This window comes from Triticum urartu, chromosome 1A (assembly GCF_056163025.1).
Source record: "Triticum urartu cultivar PI428250 chromosome 1A, HENAU_Tu73, whole genome shotgun sequence".
Taxonomy (NCBI): Eukaryota; Viridiplantae; Streptophyta; class Magnoliopsida; order Poales; family Poaceae; genus Triticum; species Triticum urartu.
The window spans coordinates 18,466,436-18,488,455 of NC_141873.1; the positions used below are offsets into that span (position 1 = coordinate 18,466,436).

Genomic DNA, 22,020 nt, shown 5'->3' on the forward strand with positions numbered 1-22,020 from the left:
TGACGGATTGGATCCCTCTGAGCCGTTCGATTCTTATCCCTTTGACCAAGCAGCACGCCGACCCACCTCCCGTCGCTCACCTCATCTCACGCGCTTCTTGCACCTCGCTGCCGTCATACCATCGCTAACATCTTGTCCCTGCCTGGTTTGTATGGTTTCTAGCAAAAAACATGGTTACAGCAAAACATTGATACGGTTCCAGCAAAATGACTTGGTTCTGCGCACCTACTATATATATATATATATATATATATATATATATATATATCCATTGCTAATGGGCCTTCTAAGCAACTGACTTGGTTCTGCGCACTGCTTGATTGTATGCATCATCCCATTATTATCTCCCCATATGCAGAGAACCCAGATGTGAGTTTCTCCTTAATCCGACGCTTGCTAGATTCATCCACAGGAAACCTTAAACACCCGGGGACTATGGCTTTGCACTCCTCACATGGATCTTTATCATGCAGTTCGATTCTCTTCAAGCCCACAGATCTTTTCATGACAAGCCTTATATAGTTCATCACCTTCTCATCCTCCGAAAACCCTTTCATGAACAGCAGCTTCAAGTTCAAACGCTTGAAACTGGGTGTTTTCCACACCAAGTTGGTCTTCCGTGAAGACTCCCCCTCTCTGGCGGTCACTATGAAGCGATGCCGGGACGACGCCGTGCTCTGGCGGGGGAGATTCCGGGCTGATGATGACCAGCATGTTGATGTGTGGCTTGGGAAACTTGTGATATAGCCCCCCCCCCCCCCCACCCCACCTCTCTCTTTCTCTCTCTCTTTCCTTTGTAATGATCCTGCGGTATGAAGCTGTTCGGTCCCCTGGTTAATAAAAAGTGATTCAGGCGGGGGAGTTCTACCCCCCCCCCCCCCCCCCCTAAAATTCAAAAAAAAAGTTGGTCTTCTTGGCAATATCCTCAAACTTGTTGGGTTCACAAGAGTGTCGAGATAACTGCATGGACTCAACAACAAAAGAAACGACAAATATTACATTTAAACTGAGCATCAACTTCAATACTAGTAGAATGCCCGTGCGTTGCTACAGGCTACACAATGCGTATATAAATGAATTAAACAAATAATTAAGATCGCCTCCAAGGTTGAAGTTCATTTCTCCCTCGTATGTTCGTGCATGTTCGGACATCAAACGGGTGCCTAGCAGGCTCCTCAAATCCAATCATCTAGATGGTCCGGGCTCCCCCAAATCCAGCACATATGTGGGGGAGAAATATAGTTGTCCGAATATCCGTCATGCTATTTCCAACACACGATTTGTAGCAAGACATTTCTCGCTCGAGCCAAAGCCATCTCTAATGAAATGTAATTTTCTACATCTTCAAAGTAGGAAAATTATTCCGCTCAGACCGCCATAACTGAATGGGCCAATTCCGAACCCCCATCCCGCTCACTCTCAACCCTCACTCCTATCACAAATCCACCAACTCGTGTTCTAAGTTAGCCAATGATTGCATCAAGGGACAAGGGCCATAACTACCTTCCTATCTTAGAGCATCTTCACTCGCGCCCCCAACATCCCCCCCCCCCCAAGGCCCTTTTTTATCGCCGACGCTAAAAAAACGGCCCAGTCGCGCCTCAAGAAGCCCAATTTTCGCCAGTTAGGCCCAAATTTGGCGCTGGGGGGCGCCGGTGGAAGCGTTTTTGGCGCGAAAGCCTGGTGGGGCCGCTGAGTCATCGACCAGCCTCGTCTCGTCTTCCTCATCGCCTCGTTTTCCCGCGGGGGATCAATGCCAAGGCTGCCGCCGGTCGGCCTACCATTGATTTTTCACGGGCGGCGCAGTACGGCCACGCGCCCCCCTCCCGCCAAAACCCTAGACATGTTTGCCACCCCGGCCGCTATAAAAGTCGCCCCCTCCCTCGCCGGTGGACGCACTCGCCCGCAGCCCCTCTCTCGCCGCCGACGCCCCCATCTCGTCTCCCTCTCTCCCCGTCTATAGCCATTTATGTAATTATGTTAGATACTAATGTATAAAACATTTCCATGGACATACAGCATGGACAAAATATAAATTGTGGAATATCATGCATCATGTAATTTGAGTCTCATGGTCATACGCAACTCATGAACTCTTTGAAACATAGGGTAGCTCATAGCTTAATACCATTAAAGAACATAGGACGGTTCATGGTGATAGACACCTCAATTACGACATCGATCAAAAGAATTGAGCGGCCATAGGAAAACATTTTCATGTAAATCTTGCAGGTGCCCGTAAGAAAATATCACTAATCTAGACACACTCATTTTTGCTTTATCTAACGTTAAAAAATCATTTAAATCACCTTTAAATTTATATAAGCAGGCATCTGGTGATCATCACATGTTTTAAATGACTTGAAGATATATTAACGAATCGATCTTTCTTCTTTCAGCCATCCGGATCGAGCAAATATTCAGGCAACAGGACGAAACGAGGCCCGAACAAAAAGTTGACTCCCGCTCCTCCAAGTCCACCAACGCGTCAGGCCACTCCTCCTCCAAGTCTGGCACAGCTTTAGGCCACTCCTCCTCCAAGTCTGGCAAAGCGTCAGGCCACTCCTCCTCCAAGTTCGGCACAGCTTCAGGCCACTTCCCCTCCAAGTCCGGCACAGCTTCAGGCCACTCCTCCTCCTCCAACTCAGCCACGTCAGCCGTCTTCGCCGCCTCAGCAATCACGGAAGAGAGCCGCCTCAGCTATGGTGCGTAGCGGTACAAGTCGAGATAGTACTGCAGGTACAGACGGAGGCAAGCGATTTCAATATGGTCCAAACCTCGCGCCTCTTCCACAGAGGCCTTACGACAAGTCCGAGGAGGAAAACGTAGCCATATCGAAGACCGAGGTGGAAGCCCATTTTGCACCGAAACCGCCACCGCCGCCAAGGGAGAAAGTGCACGTGGAAAAGATTGACCACTTCATTCGTATGGCTAGACCACCAGCTCCCAAGCCTGTTGACACGGACTATGAGCGCCACCTCAGGAAGTTAAATCGAGCACGTATACAGAAAGAGGCGAGCTTGAGCTCGAGCAAATCATCTGGCAAAAATTGCGGTAAAACCGTTCCCCAGCTGGGAGAACAGGCGGCGCAATCAATCCCCCCGCTTGTTGTGCCAACAACACATGAGAGTAGGCGCGCCCAATATTATTGTGGGCAAACCGTTAACGTTCCCGAGCTGGGCGATGTGGTAATAACCGAGGAGCATATTGCGCAGGCTGAATCGATCGGGATCACTGTTGGACAACTCCTCGATATCGAGCCCATGTCTCCGACTAGAGAGGAGGAAATAAAATGAAAATATGCCTGGGGCCAACCTTTGGTCGAGCCAGAGGAGGTCAATAAGCTCCCAACGAGAATGTATGCATTGCATCAATGGTACATGGACATTACCAAGATTTCCAATCGAGAGTCCCTCATGGTGAATGTCAATGAAGAGCATTACTACCATAAGAAAGCTGTGGTCGTTGAGTATTCAGAACTTTTTCAGCTATACAATAAAGACGCATTCGACAAATCTATCGTCAGTTGCTATTGTCTGTAAGTGATTTCTTTCTGTAATTTAAGTCTCAAGCTAGCTGATCATTTTGATCAATCATTACCTGTAACTAGTAAAATGCCTGTGCGTTGCCACGGGCCTTTTAATTTGTTTTCATCCGATTGCACCTATGAATATAATGCATATCTTATCTCGTTCCCCACTCTGTCTACCACCCTCCATCTCTATCCATACCCTTCTATTTCCCACCCCCGCTCCCTCTTTCTTTCTAGACCCCTCTATTTCTCCATGACACAATCCCCTAATGACGAAAACGCCCCCTGCTTTACATTATAAAGCAACAATCACTGTATACATCCGATAAGACCGATACAAACACACACCACCACCGCACTCAACACACACCCAAAGCAAGATACAAAGGTGCCGACAAACCACCCTAGCGACTACCAAGCATACTACGAATGAGCAAAGAAGAACCGCTTCTAGCCGACGGACCACCACATGAGTGATCCACCAAGGAGAGGTGAGGCAGCCAACGCCGGAGCGGGGACTCCAAAATGGTGCCTCCAAGAAGGGCGGGACCACTGATAGCCGCCATCATCTGATCCCGTGGATCAAGTTTTCACTCGGAGTAACACAAAGGGATTGAGAGCACCACAACGGACCCTGCAAGGGGGAAACAACGTCTGCGGACGCCACCGCCGATGGCTAGTACAAAGATTGGGCAAGTGATGTACCCCGGTGCTCCGACCCCCTCCGTCGCACCCCCGCTCCGCCAACCACCCGCATCCATGCCGCCCGAGCAGCCTTGTCTGCTCTCCCGCTCCTGAGCCGCGCAAATCCGCCCAAGATCAACACGCCTCCCACTGCCAGGGCCGCCACCTTGTACCCAGACCACCCTGAGAACATCAAAGGGGGTGGCTTTCAATAGCTTCTCCAAATCCAACCACCGCCGGAACCGACAACGACCGTCCAACCTCAAGCATCGCCAGAAAGCACCAGGCTGAGGAAAAGGGGAAGGGGAAGGACCGGCACACAACCATGACTGGCACCCCCTACGTCGGCGACAGGCGACTCAACAACAGCAGAGCCCCCATCCCTCCTACCGACTTCCCCCTCCCCCCGAAGCACCCCTGCTTCACCCCACCACGGCTACTGGCGTGACTGGCGAGAGGCCACCAACAGCCACATGTCCGCCGAAGAGGGGGTAGATCCACCGCCATCACCACCAAAGATGGGCACAAGACAAGCCTGCCCGCGCCGCACGCTGTCGTCCAGAAGCCGGGGAGGAAGGCCCGACCGGACTCCAGGACGTGCACGCACCTCCACCACCTTAGCCACGCCACCAGCACTGCCCACCGATCCACGCCAGCGCCGGCTGCACACGGCCCCTGTTGGCCTCAGCCCTTGCCGTCGGACGGGCTGCCAGCGCCAGATCTGTCTGGATCGATATCAGACCAGATCCATGTTGCACGATTTGCCTGAAGGATGAAGCCCCACCTCCACCGCACAACCACCACTACACTAATATAGCATCGACTGAGAGTATCAGTGGTGAGACTGGAGACTGTATCACAATCCCCTAATTACTTCCATGAAAGAAAAACAAAAAATCAGCATGCAATCCACTAATGACGTCAATTTGATTTGATTGAAGCATGGAATCAAAAGAGAAGCGCACTGCAAATAGGAAAGAAATAGAGCAAACAGCTACCGACGACATTACAGTAGAAGAAAACAAAGATATATGCGAAAAACAATACAAAGATGCTTGTGCAACTTATCATACGTACCTAGAAGAATATTGTGATCCGCTACAGCACGCCACACTGAGACATACATGCTGAAATGCATTGTTCTCTCTCTTATTTATAGGAGCCGAGACATACATGCTGAAATGCATTGTTCTCTCTCTTTTTTTATAGGAACACATACGTAATTTGGTTACAATTACGAATTTTAATGCTGGTTAGTCAATTCTAGCAGAATAAAAGAATAGGTTTCATGCTATCCTGCGAATTGCTGAATCAATATCGATATATGAGCAGGCTCACACAACTTGTAAATTAAGCTAAGGGGTAGATCCTAAATATACTGTTTTTTTTTTGCTTTAGCACATGTGTCTTCCCGTCCTCTTCACCTTTTGAGGAATATGGTACGCAGGGTTTGCTTAAGAACATGACAAAATCAACGTCGACCGAGAGAATTTGGCTGCTGCATATTACCTTCTGATAATTATTGTAGGCAAACCAGCATAGGCTGTACAACAAATATATACATGCACAAAAGTGGGCTCTTGGAAAGACGATAGTATAGAATGTCTGGCCACCCAGTAGCTTTATATTTTCAAGATACTCTTAACAACAAACTGACATAATACATGTAGGTTTAGACCAGCAAGCATAATATCATCAGGAACTCATCATTTTCTTACCACCCCATGTCTATCTCCAGCGTATCCTCGTCTTTCCAACAAAGGAAAACATCCTTTGTAAGTGTCAGCGGAGCCTTCTCCAAATTGTCATCAATGAAGCAATTCAGGACAGATCTGGGCAACCCAGTGGAGACTTCGCTGACAATGAAGCTCGAGTAGCTGATCAAGTTCTCAAAGGCACCTCCTGCAGACCTGCACAACCATGTTGACATTTAGTGTTGGAAATATGCCCTAGAGGCAATAATAAAAGGATTATTATTATATTTCCTTGTTCATGATAATTGTCTTTTATTCATGCTATAATTGTGTTATCCGGAAATCGTAATACATGTGTGAATAATAGACACCAACATGTCCCTAGTAATCCTCTAGTTGACTAGCTCGTTGATCAACAGATAGTCATGGTTTCCTGACTATGGACATTGGATGTCATTGATAACGAGATCACATCATTAGGAGAATGATGTGATGGACAAGACCCAATCCTAAACATAGCACAAGATCGTATAGTTTGTTTGCTAGAGTTTTCCAATGTCAAGTATCTTTTCCTTAGACCATGAGATCGTGTAACTCCCGGACACCGTAGGAGTGCTTTGGGTGTACCAAACGTCACAACGTAACTGGGTGACCATAAAGGTATACTACGGGTATCTCCGAAAGTGTCTGTTGGGTTGACACGGATCAAGACTGGGATTTGTCACTCCGTATGACGGAGAGGTATCACAGGGCCCACTCGGTAATGCATCATCATTATGAGCTCAAAGTGACCAAGTGTATGGTCACGGGATCATGCATTACGGTACGAGTAAAGTGACTTGCCGGTAACGAGATTGAACGAGGTATTGGGATACCGACGATCGAATCTCGGGCAAGTAACATACCGATTGACAAAGGGAATTGTATATGGGGTTGCTTGAATCCTCGACATCGTGGTTCATCCGATGAGATCATCGAGGAGCATGTGGGAGCCAACATGGGTATCCAGATCCCGCTGTTGCTTATTAACCGGAGAGCAATCTCGGTCATGTCTACATGTCTCCCGAACCCGTAGGGTCTACACACTTAAGGTTCGGTGACGCTAGGGTTGTAGGGATATGTATATGCAGTAACCCGAATGTTGTTCGGAGTCCCGGATGAGATCCCGGACGTCACGAGGAGTTCCGGAATGGTCCGAAGGTAAAGAATTATATATAGGAAGTGCTATTTCGGCCATCGGGACAAGTTTCGGGGTCACCGGTATTGTACCGGGACCACCGGAAGGGTCCCGGGGGTCCACCGGGTGGGGCCACCTATCCCGGAGGGCCCCATGGGCTGAAGTGGGAAGGGATCCAGCCCAAAGTGGGCTGGGGCGCCACTTCCCCTAGGGCCCATGCGCCTAGGGTGGGGGAAACCCTAAAGGGGGCGCCCCCTTGCTTGGGGGGCAAGCCCCCCACCCCTTGGCCGCCGCCCCCCTAGGAGATTGCATCTCCTAGGGCCGGCGCCCCCCGTAGGCCCCCTATATATAGTGGGGAGGAGGGAGGGCCTCTCATCCAACGCCTTTGGTGCCTCCCTCTCCCTCTCCAACACCCCTCCTCCTCCATAGAGCTTGGCGAAGCCCTGACGGAGTACTGCAGCTCCACCACCACCACGTCGTCGTGCTGCTGCTGGAGCCATCTTCCTCAACCTCTCCTTCCCCCTTGCTGGATCAAGAAGAAGGAGACGTTACGCTGACCGTACGTGTGTTGAACACGGAGGTGCCGTCCGTTCGACGCTAGGATCTCCGGTGATTTGGATCACGTCGAGTATGACTTCCTCATCCCCGTTCTTTGAACGCTTCCGCGCGTGATCTACAAAGGTATGTAGATGCAATCCAATCACTCGTTGCTAGATGAACTCATAGATGGATCTTGGTGAAACCGTAGGAAAATTTTTGTTTTCTGCAACGTTCCCCAACAGTGGCATCATGAGCTAGGTCTATGCGTAGTTCTTCTTGCGCGAGTAGCACACAATTTGTTGTGGGCTTAGATGTTGTCAACTTTCTTGCCGCTACTAGTCTTATCTTGCTTCAACGGTATTGTAGGATGAAGCGGCCCGGACCAACCTTACACATACGCTTACGTGAGACCGGTTCCACCGACTAACATGCACTAGTTGCATAAGGTGGCTGGCGGGTGTCTGTCTCTCCTACTTTAGTTGGAGCGGATTCGATGAAAAGGGTCCTGATGAAGGGTAAATAGAAGTTGAAAATCACGTTGTGGCTTTCATGTAGGTAAGAAAACGTTCTTGCTAGAACCCTATTGCAGCCACGTAAAACTTGCAACAACAATTAGAGGACGTCTAACTTGTTTTTGCAGCAAGTGTTTTGTGATGTGATATGGCCAAATTTGTGATGAATGATGAATGATATATATGTGATGTATGAGATGTTCATGCTATTGTAGTAGGAATCACGACTTGCATGTCGATGAGTATGACAACCGGCAGGAGCCATAGGAGTTGTCTTTATTTTTTGTATGACCTACGTGTCATTGAGAAACGCCATGTAAATTACTTTACTTTATTGCTAAACGCATTAGCCATATTATTAGAAGTAATAGTTGGCGAGCAACTTCATGGAGACACGATGATGGAGATCATGATGATGGAGATCATGGTGTCATGCCGGTGACAAGATGATCATGGAGCCCCAAGATGGAGATCAAAGGAGCTATGTGATATTGGCCATATCATGTCACTTTTATTATTTGATTGCATGTGATGTTTATCATGTTTTTGCATCTTGTTTACTTAGAACGACGGTAGTAAATAAGATGATCCCTCATAATAATTTCAAGAAAGTGTTCCCCCTAACTGTGCACCGTTGCGACAGTTTGTTGTTTCGAAGCACCACGTGATGATCGGGTGTGATAGATTCTAACGTTCACATACAACGGGTGTAAGACAGATTTACACATGCAAACACTTAGGTTGACTTGACGAGCCTAGCATGTACAGACATGGCCTCGGAACACAGAAGACCGAAAGGTCGAGCATGAGTCGTATAGAAGATACGATCAACATGAAGATGTTCACCGATGTTGACTAGTCCGTCTCACGTGATGATCGGACACGGCCTAGTTAACTCGGATCATGTTATACTTAGATGACAGGAGGGATGTCTATCTAAGTGGGAGTTCATTGAATAATTTGATTAGATGAACTTAATTATCATGAACTTAGTCTAAAAATTTACAATATGTCTTGTAGATCAAATGGCCAACGTAGTCCTCAACTTCAACGCGTTCCTAGAGAAAACCAAGCTGAAAGACGATGGCAGCAACTACACGGACTGGGTCCGGAACCTGAGGATCATCCTCATAGCTGCCAAGAAAGATTATGTCCTACAAGCACCGCTGGGTGACGCACCTGTTCTCCCTGCAGAACAAGACGTTATGAATGCTTGGCAGGCACGTACCGATGACTACTCCCTCGTTCAGTGCGGCATACTTTACAGCTTAGAGCCGGGGCTCCAAAAACGTTTTGAGAGACACGGAGCATATGAGATGTTCGAAGAGCTGAAAATGGTTTTCCAAGCTCATGCCCGGGTCAAGAGATATCAAGTCTCCGACAAGTTCTTCAGCTGTAAGATGGAGGAAAACAGTTCTGTCAGTGAGCACATACTCACTATGTCTGGGTTGCATAACCGCTTGACTCAGCTGGGAGTTAATCTCCCGGATGGCGCGGTCATTGACAGAATCCTTCAGTCGCTTCCACCGAGCTACAAGAGCTTTGTGATGAACTTCAATATGCAGGGGATGGAAAAGACCATTCCTGAAGTATTTGCTATGCTGAAATCAGTAGAGGTAGAAGTCAAGAAGGAACATCAAGTGTTGATGGTCAATAAAACCACTAAGTTCAAGAAGGGCAAGGGTAAAAAGAACTTCAAGAAGGACGGCAAGGGAGTTGCCGCGCCCGGCAAGCAAGCTGCCGGGAAGAAGCCAAAGAATGGACCCAAGCCCGAGACTGAGTGCTTTTATTGCAAGGAAAGTGGTCACTGGAAGCGGAACTGCCCCAAATACTTAGCGGACAAGAAGGCCGGCAAAACGAAAGGTATATGTGATATACATGTAATTGATGTGTACCTTACCAGTACTCGTAGTAGCTCCTGGGTATTTGATACCGGTGCAGTTGCTCACATTTGTAACTCAAAGCAGGAGCTTCGGAATAAGCGGAGACTGGCGAAGGACGAGGTGACGATGCGCGTCGGGAATGGTTCCAAGGTCGATGTGATCGTCGTCGGCACGCTACCTCTACATTTACCTACGGGATTAGTTTTGAACCTCAATAATTGTTATTTAGTGCCAAGTTTGAGCATGAACATTGTATCAGGATCTCGTTTAATACGAGATGGCTACTCATTTAAATCCAAGAATAATGGTTGTTCTATTTATATGAGAGATATGTTTTATGGTCATGCTCCGATGGTGAATGGTTTATTCTTAATGATAGTACGCTTCCGCGCGTGATCTACAAAGGTATGTAGATGCAATCCAATCACTCGTTGCTAGATGAACTCATAGATGGATCTTGGTGAAACCGTAGGAAAATTTTTGTTTTCTGCAACGTTCCCCAACATTTAGTTTCTCACCCTGGCTCCCAGCAAGGCTGTAACTGTAGAAGCTAGTTTTTTTTAAACGGAGGCATAAGCATAAGTTGTGAATCTAGAAGATAGTTTTGATGCTTACAACGACAACATTTAATTAGAAAACTAATGCATGTAAAACTAAGGTTGTATTCAAAGTGGTGACATGTTACTTCTTGATAAATATCCGCCGATAAAAGTATTTTAGTAACACAATTGAGTTGAACACATCGTAAATGGAAATAACACAAACTTTAGGCAAAGTAATTACTACAGTTCCTTTGGAATCAAGGACAGAAGAAACACAATAGACGATAACACGAGAAAAGTAATCGCTATTTTTGTTTTAACACTACCGATACACTATAAGATGTTAAGAGTTTTGAGAATCAACATCTTATCGACATAAGTACTTCACTTTTCTCAGGAACATGTGCAATAAGGAGAGCAAAAATATCCAATAGGAAGGAGTTATAGAGCACACAATTCATGCCCAAACAGTCCTAGTCCAGTAACTCAGACAACCATTAATGGTTTCAACCAATAAAACCAACACATCATAATTCCTGAAACTCCTCGGGGTGCATGCTGAAGGAAATATGCCCTAGAGGCAATAATAAAGTTATTATTTATTTCCTTATATCATGATAAATGTTTATTATTCATGCTAGAATTGTATTAACCGGAAACATAATACATGTGTGAATACATAGACAAACAGAGTGTCACTAGTATGCCTCTACTTGACTAGCTCGTTAATCAAAGATGGTTAAGTTTCCTAACCATAGACAAAGAAGTTATCATTTGATTAACGAGATCACATCATTAGTTGAATGATCTGATTGACATGACCCATTCCATTAGCTTAGCACCCGATCATTTAGTATGTTGCTATTGCTTTCTTCATGACTTATACATGTTCCTATGACTATGAGATTATGCAACTCCCGTTTGCCGGAGGAACACTTTGTGTGCTACCAAACGTCACAACGTAACTGGGTGATTATAAAGGAGCTCTACAGGTGTCTCCAAAGGTACATGTTGGGTTGGCGTATTTCGAGATTAGGATTTGTCACTCCGATTGTCGGAGAGGTATCTCTGGGCCCTCTCGGTAATGCACATCACATAAGCCTTGCAAGCATTACAACTAATATGTTAGTTGTGAGATGATGTATTACGGAATGAGTAAAGAGACTTGCCGGTAACGAGATTGAAGTAGGTATTGGATACCGACGATCGAATCTCGGGCAAGTAACATACCGATGACAAAGGGAACAACGTATGTTGTTATGCGGTCTGACCGATAAAGATCTTCGTAGAATATGTAGGAGCCAATATGGGCATCCAGGTCCCGCTATTGGTTATTGACCGGAGACGTGTCTCGGTCATGTCTACATTGTTCTCGAACCGTAGGGTCCGCACGCTTAAAGTTACGATGACAGTTATTATGAGTTTATGCATTTTTGATGTACCGAAGTTTGTTCGGAGTCCCGGATGTGATCACGGACATGACGAGGAGTCTCGAAATGGTCGAGACATAAAGATTGATATATTGGACGGCTATATTCGGACACCGGAATTGTTCCGGGTGATTTCGGAGAAAACCGGAGTGCCGGAGGGGTTACCGGAAACCCCCCCCCCCCCCCCCCCCGGGGAAGTATTGGGCCTTAGTGGGCCTGAGGGGAGAGAGAGGGCTGCAGCCTAGGAGGTGGCGCACCCCCCCCCATGGGGAGTCCGAATTGGACTAGGAGGGGGGGGGCGCAGCCCCCCTTTCCCTCTCCCTCTCCCTCTCTTTCCTTCCCCCTCTCTTTTCCTAGTTGGACTAGGAAAGGGGAGTCCTACTCCCATTAGGAGGACTCCCCCCTCCCTTGGCACACCCCATAGGGCCGGCTGGCCTTCCCCTTGCTCCTTTATATACGGGGGCAGGGGGGAACCCCTAGACACACAAGTTGATCTTCGTGATCGTTCCTTAGCCGTGTGCGGTGCCCCCCTCCACCATATTCCACCTCGGTCATATCGTTGCAGTGCTTAGGCGAAGCCCTGCGCCGGTTGAACATCATCATCGTCACCACGCCGTCGTGCTGACGGAACTCTTCCCCGACGCTTTGCTGGATCGGAGCCCGGGGAACGTCATCGAGCTGTATGTGTGTTAAGAACTTGGAGGTGCCGGAGTAGCGGTGCTTGGATCGGTCGGATCGGGAAGACGTATGACTACTTCCTCTACATTGTGTCAACGCTTCCGTTGTCGATCTACAAGGGTACGTAGATCATACTCTCCCCTCTCGTTGCTATGCATCACCATGATCTTGCGTGTGCGTAGGAAATTTTTTGAAATTACTACATTCCCCAACACATGCTATGTAACCAGATCATCTATTCAAGTGTATATACCGAGCCAATGTTTATTGTTGCAAAATTGTGCACATTGTAAGAAAACAATTGTGAGGAAACCCATAAGATAAGAGAAATAAAGATGGCACCTTCCAACATGTGCCATCAAGAAAATACTAAACCCCCTTCTCTTGTAGGCTAACTACCTTCCGAACCCAAACTCTCCACACCTTGTATTTGTGCAACTGAATAAATTAGTACAGTAAAACGAGTTGTAACACATACAATTAAGAAAAGTCACAGTTTAGGCCTTAGAGAACCTAAATACAACGAGCCAGGATTAATGTAGAAGCACACAACGACAAAAAAACACATGTCAGAGGAAAGTGCTACTGCCAGCAGAAGTAGCTGCCCCAGTGGTGGTGATCGAGACTATGCACAGGATTCATGTAGAAGCACCTAAACACAGGATTCATTATTGGCACCTGGAACATGGGTGCAGGCATTCCGGCAAAGTCAGCGATAATGGAAGCTTCGGGTATGGCAAGAACTTGCAAAATTTTAATGAGTGATAAAAGGATCTTATGGAGAAAAAACAGTAAAGGAATGCATATTTCTATTATGCATCATCGATCAAAACGATGGTTAATTGAATGAAGAAAACAAAAAATCACTTTTACTGGGAAAAATTGGTACTGCTACCTATTTTAATGTTATTAACTCATTGGTGAGAGAGCTGCTCACTTGCATATCACATAACTCCACGTATTTTCTGTACAAAGGTAATTTAATTTGGTAGTGACATTCAGCTATTTCCTTGGAGCTTAAAGGATTACCTACAAATAAAATTAGAGGAAATGCTTGTATTGCTAAATCTCATCAAGTGGTAGCTATCATTTTCATCAAGAAAAAACAACTTGCTCTCGTTGGTCATTATGTCAGGCGAACCTTCTCTGCATATTACTGAAAAACACACAATTAGCATTATGTTATGTACTGTTTAAGAACCGTGAAATGATTGATTTGGCTCACCTGCCAGCTTGGTTTTAGACAGAACCAACCCTAAAATCACCTGTCTTATTGGTGTGGCCGCGGGTGGAGATGGCGGCCAGCGCGCGGCTCCCCAGAAGACGGCCTTCTTCGGCCACCATGCCATCACTGCGCGCATGGGTGATAGCATCCTCACGGCAGCGCCCAGCCCCTGCCAGCAGAAGTAGCTGCCCCGGTGGTGGTGATTGAGACTATGCACGAGATTGATGTAAGCACCTAAACACGAGATTGAAAATTGGCACTCTCTTTGGATTGTCAGTCAACTTCCCAATTGTGGCCATTGATTTTCTTGAGTTGAAGCAATGCCTTACAAACCTACTTCACTAAGGAGCTCAAATTGCCGTTGATGGTCTAGACATGCTGCACGGAAATCATTGAAGGCCGAACACTGATAACAATACCATTGTATATCTAGTCATAGTATTCCATTCCAACTATCCCAAGGAAATAAAGATATCTGAAAGCTGCACTCCAACCTGCAAGGCTGCAACAGTAAGGGGAGAAAATTAGAATACACATAGGCTAGCAAAAATGATTACCATGATCTTAAATAAGCAAGCGATAGAGCAGTGTCGTTCTCACTAAGGCAAATGACAGAGTACAATAGATCGACCATGGATACAAGAAAGGAATTATATTCAATATTTAATAATCTCCTCACTCATCTCTGGTGCTCTGCAAGAAAGGAATTAAACTCAATATTGAACAGTTCTCCATTTTTCATCTTGACTTGATTCTGTTGTTAACTGCATTCCCAAAAAATAATGCGCGTGTTCTGAAATTTGAGTCATCTAGCAAAACGTAGTTCAACCTATAAAGTTGGTGCAGGCATCTACTCTGCCTCTAAACCTCCATTTATCTTTCTGTCATGGTCATATTTGCAGAATTTAGTTTGGACCATCAAGTTAGCATTAATTAACTCACAAGATTATATGCATCTAGACATTTAAGTTTTACTCAAATCTCTACAGAAAGGTGGAAAAAGATGCAGGAACTAAAACCAGATCGTGAACTTCTAAGATATCTCAAAACTGGCACATGAGGGGACATATCCTAATATTAAACGTAAGTCGACATGAAGATATCCCCTAGATACAAACTTTCTGTAATTTATCATGAAAATTGTCACTGATATAGTCTAAAGTCCAAAATTTCATCATTCTTGATTATTATCAAAAACTTTTGTTTTGATTGATTAAATATACATACCAGACCTGAAGACAATGGTGCATCCCTTGCCGTTTTGAAGTTATAAGAAATTCTCCTGGCCTGTAGTGGAACTTGGTACCCAAATGATAGTTCTTCGTTACATGGACAAGCAGCAATGAAATGATTCAGTTGCCTAGTTTACAAAGGTTATTCTGATCTGATCTTATTCCATTAAGTTCAACGAAGCGGGGTGACACTCTGGGAGGCATGGTGAACTTATCTTCAAAGGTGGCTTTACGTTTCTTGCTTTTCAGCTCTGCATTTTGAGCACCACCCAAATATATTTGATAAGAAAATAGTTACAGTACTAAACCTGGCCATTCCTTGAGAATACACAGCAGGAATCATCAATATGTTCAATAACGATCCGGTTGCCTCTAATCAGAATCATGCATGTTGAGTTTACTTATTGTAGGGGCCCAAGATAAGGTGCCTACAAAATAAATTCCAAACTAAGGTACAGTACGGAAACAAAATATCCAAAATCATATGAAAAAAATACACTATAAAGCAGCGAGTGCAAACATCAGGAAACAACTTGATCAATGTACCCTTTTTTCAAGGATGCATCTGACCGATGTGCCCTTGATAAGAGGAGCAAACAATGTAAGAAATGAAGTGCGGTTGTAAGGGAGATACCGCCACCGCTCGCCTTAAAGGCGATGTTCACCTTGCTCAGGAGCCACGTCATCACCCCTGTTCGCCTTTCCTCTGCTTGTCCTCCGGTCAAACAGAGCTCGGCTCGGGGTGCGGACATCCTGACAATGATGAGAAGACCATAAAAAACGTTAATGCAGAGGAGTCAAGACTGCAAACTACATAATCTGAAGCACATATAGAGGCCTAGTAAAAATTCACAAAAGGTGTGCACAGTTCAGACGTGCCCAGGCTTGCCCATTGATCTGGAGTAGAAGATGGGGGGCAAATGAGGTTTACCTTGTGCACAGCCATGAGAGAGACGAGGAAGGTGATGAATTGTGGCTCGCCTCCTCCTCGTCACAGATGTGCCCAGTGCACCACAGCAGCAAGGGGTTGAGGGTCGCCGTCTCCAAGGCATGGGGTCACCCTGCCCGCTCGTCGAGCTCCTCTCCTCAAGGCCGCCGGCTAGATCCATCATGATGTTAATACATGGGGTTGAAACCGCTCTGCTATACCTATGATTGAAACAGCCCTGCGTTTGAGTTTTCTCCTATCCATACCTCTGGTTGAAACCGCCCTGCGACGGCGATCCAGAACCGTGGCCCCGACGCAAGATCCGGTGGGGATCGACGGGGTTTTCTGGAGGGGATCGGCGGCGGCAGCTTTATGGAGTTACGGCGGCAGCGAGATCCGGCGGGATCTTCACGAGGAGATCGACGGCGGTGAGATCCGGCAGGGTCTTCTCGAGGAGATCGGCGACGGTGAGATCCGACAGGGTCTTCTCGAGGAGATCGACGGTGGTAAGATCCGGCGGGGTCTTGGCGGCGGCGAAGGGATGGAGGGCGGCCGAGAACGAGGGCAGTGAGTCGGGTGCGAGTGGAGGGCAGGAGAGTCGGGCGTGCGAGTGGAGGGTAGGAGAGTCGTGCGTGCGATTGGTTTAGGTTTTTTTGCTGGTTAATTTTCGTAGGGTTTATTTTCGTTGGTTAATTTTCGTAGGTTTTTTCCTTTGCTTTGTAGATGGGTGCGTGAGGGCGGGTGGGAGTCTCAGTACGAGGTTTTTTTGGTTCATGGCGGCTTAGTGTGAGGTGGGAGGAAGTACCAAAGAAGTACCAAAAAAGACCGGGTGAGGTGGGACGAAAATTAAACCCGGAACGCGACCTACCAACTGAGACATTAGAAGTAGAGATTATCCTCACTATATTCTTTTCTGTGGTATTATGCAGGATGAAGATTTATGAAATGAAAAAAGGTGGACGCTATGGCATTGGGTTCGTTGACCCAAATACCATTAATGAATACACATGGAAAATAGATCCATATCACGCAAAATGTGTAGAGGAAAGCATGCTCCAGTTCTTCAAGGAACTCAAATACAATGAAGATATACTACTTCCTTACAACTTCTAGTGAGTCACACTATCTTGTACTACAAATTCTGTTTTTTCTTACTAGCTATAGCTACATGTTTTTGTTTACATATATATGCCCGCTTAATTAAGACATGCAAACGTGTGTGCATGCAGATTTCACTGGATCTTGTTAATCATTAAAGTTGATGAAGGAACAGTTGAAGTACTAGACTCGCTATTTAAGAAAGCAAGTGACTACAGCATCGTGAAGGGGATAGTCAACAGGTAATTTCAATCATTATTAACTATATCTCGGCCTATTTAATTAGTTCGTCATTTCCTGATAACAAGTATTTAATAACCCATTTATTCATTCATCAGGGTCACTCCAGGCCCATGAAAACAAAGTCTGAAATGGTATCGACCCAAGGTAAGCAATTAAGTAGTATTAGCTAGCTGCCATCTCTTTAATTATCATGCTTGATTAATTATTATCTGATCAAAATTCCATTCTCGTAAAGGCCCTGAAGCAGGCGCCGGGGAATGATCTATGTGCATACTACGTTTGCGAGAACATTCGCATGATGGCGTCCGAAAAGAGCAAATCTCAAAGACAGGAGTGGGTACGATATCGATTGTCAAAACACTATTCACAATTTTTACACCATTATCGATATCTAGTCACACAACTAATACACACGCATATTGATCTCCTTCTTAACAGTTCAAAAAGGTGTGGGACAAGCTCCTAGCACAGGACCGCATAGAAGCAATTCAAGAGGAAATAGCGGGATTTTTGCTCGATCCGGTCATAGATCCCAAAGGAGAATACTATTACCCGCTACCGCCCCCTTGAACCACTTCCAATTGTTATCGTGCTCCGAAGGCACCAATTAGCTAGGCTAATGCCACTGGGAGAAATTGTGTGTGTATATATATATATATATATATATGAATTAATTAATTATGGTTGTGAGACATTCGATGATTTATATATATATATATATATATTATGATCGGCTGTACTAGAAATTCTATTTATATATATGCATAACGTGTACAATATTTAGTATCGTAAAATATCAGCAAACGAAAAAGAATTAAATGGAAAACACAAAATAAATGAAAAAGAAATCATAAACCCAAAACCCCCCAACATTTTAATACCGGTTGGTGACACCAACCGGTACTAAAGGGCTCCCTGCCCCCGAAGCTGGCTCGTGCCACGTGGTTGCCCTTTAGCACCGGTTCGTGCTGAACCGGTACTAAAGGGGGGGCCTTTAGTGCCTACATTTTAGCGCCGGTTACCAAACCGGCACTAAAGGGCCTTACGAACCGGTGCGATTGCCCGGTTCTGCACTAGTGGTTGAGGATCGAGGGAGAGGGAGACACCATCGCTGGCGGCCATCTAGGGTTACACACGGTGGGAGGTCGGTTTGCTCGTGTGAGGGGAGAGGTGACAGATAGAGAGGCTCCCGACTATGTAAAAAAGAAATAAGAAAAAAATTCGCGGGGAGAGAAAACCAGTAGGATAGGAGAAAAATCGGTGGGACAGATCGAGGGGATCCTATCGATCGATGGGAGGGGAGCGACGAACGAACGAACGACGTACGGACTGCTCCATTAGGAGTAGCTCTTACCCACACAACAAAGCTAGCACATGAACAACATGTAGAATGACTGGGCCACATTCCGTCATCTCATCTCCCTGTGAATGTGTTGCTTTCGCATCACCATGGAGCCTGCTGTAAGGGCTTGACCAGTGCGGAATCACGCGAGAAGTCAAAAGTTCCAAGAGAAGGTAACCCCACCTCCGAGCCTCCATGTCCATCCTACACGCCGAACAGGTGCGCTGGAAGCCGGAGTTCGATGGCGTCAAAGTCAACCCCAACCCTGTCCAGCTCCCGACTACTCCGGCAGGGAAAGCACGACACGGCGGCCACTCCATCTCAACAGCCTGGCCGCACGCATAGTCGCACAGTGGCAAGCACTCCATCAATGGGCTTCTCATGTTTCGAAATCAGAGCCCCATGGGCTTAATCCACTAATTAAGAAGTAGGAAATTGCATGATTAATTACTGCAAAACCGGGCTAAAACTATCTGTGTGGTTCACAATCAATATACCCATTGTAAACGAGACGCATACACCTGAATTTATGAGTAACAATGGAAAAAAAATTGGAGATAAGGCCAGAAGCAAAAAACACCAAAGAAATGTTACCAATATGTTCTCGATACGGAATCCAATAAAGCTTTAAAAAATTGAATGCAATAAGAAGCCAACTCATGGTACCTAACCTTAAACCATTGAGTGTCGAATGCACCTAACTTTAGAGAAAGGAATCATACTAAATAATATGCACCTGTAATTTGTTCCCCCTCTTCCCATCACCAAACATCAAACCTAGGCGCACAGAAGTCTCAAAATTGACCTGAGAAAAACATACATCAAAGACATCTTGCTTGGTTGTTCTAATGCAAAACGATATGCAGGTGTGAGTTCAAGAAAGGGGGGGTTGTTCTTCGACATAGGCATCCGATCAATGCAAACAAGGAATAAGTAGAAACGAAAAACCAGACAACTGATAGAGTTAAGGTGAATTAGAAAGGGGGTTGAACCTCCTCAACCGTATAGAAAATGCACGCGACCTCCAACTTCACAGTGAATTGGAGTCATATATATGACGCAAGCAATTTTTATGTCAACCACACAAACAACAGATATGACTTGGATTAAGGATATTGACAACATTTCTGGCATAATTGGAAAAAGAAAAGGGTATGTTATATGAAAATTTCAGTAAAAAGGCATACTCTGTACCTCAAACAACATGAAATAAGACTGGTATCTGAAGGAAAAAAATACAAAATGGTCAAGCAGTAGAACAAACAAAATATCACTAAATGTTGAAACGAAAATTCTAAGCCAAACCTGCAGAAAGTCAACAACAAGGAATGAGGTTATGGCTAGTCCCTCGTGAGATCAGTAGTATGTTGTGCCTTGACCATTTATAATGCAATGTCATGCTTATCAACATCTGTGACTACCATTATGCCTCTGGCTACTACCATCTTGTCACCCGGAACTGAGAAGGGTATATCTTGAATTCTTGATTGGGTAAAATCTTGCAACTGAACCAGACAAGGCTGCGGAGGAAATAATAAGTATGCTGATCTAAAGTATGCATGGCACAGTAATTCGTGAAAAAACAGAAGCAAATATCATGTGATTTGGGTGTAAAAGAGTTTAATTTGCACCTTCCAGTTTGTTGACCAAACATGTGGCTTCGATTCCTGATCTCTCCTTGGCTGAAAGCATTAGCCCAAAACATCAAATCTAGCGCATATACCAACACAACTAAAGCTGGGATAATCCACGGGTGCACAACGAGATACATAGAGCAAGCGATTTACCTCGTCTTTCCTTTCCCTTTGATAATATCTTCCCCTGTTTGTCGCCAAAATATAAATTGCAGCCGAAGCACATGACCGAGCGAAGGCCTTAATTAACAGCGCTAGTGGCATGCTGGGAATGAAGACCTTAATTAAAAAAGAAATTCCCAGCGGTAGTGGCATGCTGGGAATGAAGACCTTAATTAACAGACTTACGTAGAAGTTCTTCAGCGAAGGTGCAGCTTCAAGGATAAAGAAAGTCCAATTCAAGTCACACTCAGCAAACACATTGTAGATATACACATCTCTAAGGCTACTGAATATACGTTTGAGCTGTTTAGGATCTTCCGGTTGAATCCATATCTGCAGCAAAAAATAATTATGGAGCATGAGACATGAAGCGATGCAATGTATATATATGCATTTGCATTGAAATGATAAATGGACAAGGCATAGACGCAGAGGGAATTGTAGCAGTAGAAAAATACCATCTGAGAGCAAAAATCCAGACACAAAGTCGAGAGGCTTCTTGTACTACTACTGGATAAACACTTGGTCAACGTGAATGGCTTCTGCCCAGACAGGGCAGCAGAGGCGAGGCTTACTTTTTCAAGTTGGGGAACAAAGACACAACACACAGGTGTGGTTACATACACCCCACCAGGTATCAAAGAGCACTTGCTTCAGTTTAGGAAGAGTTACTAGATCAACCCGCACGCACTCAAGGCAAAATAATTCAAGTTTCTGGAGCTCTGAGCACGGGGCATCTATGCTGAGGACAGATTTCCGACCCAATTTGCAGCATCTCAAGTTAAGAAACTGAAGCTTATCACAAGCATTGAGGAGGTTGGGGACATCCGAGTCTCCAAATGCAAGGTTGTGGAGAGTTAGTCTTGTGAGCCATCTGAAGGCGACAGGGCAAGAGTGGAAGAGACATGAACCGCTGTCCAAACGAGACAAGTTGGGCATTGCTAGGTCTCGCAAGATGCGTTAATATCACAAACTCGAGGCATTCGGTCTCGCCGTTCTTGGCCACATCCCCGACGGCATGGCCAATAGAGCACGAGAAAGGTTTTGAAAGGTAAAAGGTACTCTCTCCGTTCAAAATTGAACTAAAACCACGACGAGTAATTTGGAACGGAGGGAGTAAGTCTCAGGCTCTTGATGGAACAGCTGCCGCATTCGCACGTGGACGATAGCAATCTCCTCGTCGTTTCTGTGTACGCCCCCATTATCTGACCCAGCGTGACGTAGCTAGCGTTCTGAATGTCAGATTCACCTATGAGCAGACAATAGAGCTGGTGAGGGAGGTGTCTCCATTGTTTGGAGAGCGATCCGGTCTGAATTGCACTGGGCATCTGAAGGAGTTCGAGGATTAGGATAAGGATGTCGCTAGGGAGCGCACTGATTCTGTCTTGGGCATCTTGGCTCTGCAAAACCAAAAGGAGAATATGTCTAGCAAGACAAAACGGACTAGAAGAAGAGAGGGGGTGGTGAATTTTTATTTACCATGA

The 22,020-nt window shown here is 45.7% G+C and overlaps 1 protein-coding gene across 1 annotated transcript; it reads right to left on the reverse strand.

Moving 5' to 3' along the window:
• Nucleotides 1-329: 329 nt before the first annotated feature.
• Nucleotides 330-21,475, reverse strand: LOC147988491 (uncharacterized). The gene is made up of 4 exons (XM_087534932.1): nucleotides 21,161-21,475; nucleotides 20,723-20,869; nucleotides 914-960; nucleotides 330-618 (listed from the first exon to the last, which is right to left on the reverse strand). Exons 1-4 carry the CDS (start codon nucleotides 21,473-21,475, stop codon nucleotides 330-332), a joined length of 798 nt encoding a protein of 265 aa, XP_087391058.1.
• Between the last annotated feature and the right edge of the window lie 545 nt (nucleotides 21,476-22,020).

Coding starts and splice junctions, on each gene's coding strand:
- LOC147988491 (XM_087534932.1), bottom strand. CDS start 21,475: ATGCCCAACTTGTCTCGTTTGGACAGCGGTTCATGTCTCTTCCACTCT. Junction 961..20,722: donor CTTCGCTGAAGAACTTCTAC/GTAAGTCTGTTA, acceptor GAGTCCATGCAG/TTATCTCGACACTCTTGTGA. Junction 619..913: donor AAGTTTGAGGATATTGCCAA/GAAGACCAACTT, acceptor GGAGTCTTCACG/GAAGACCAACTTGGTGTGGA.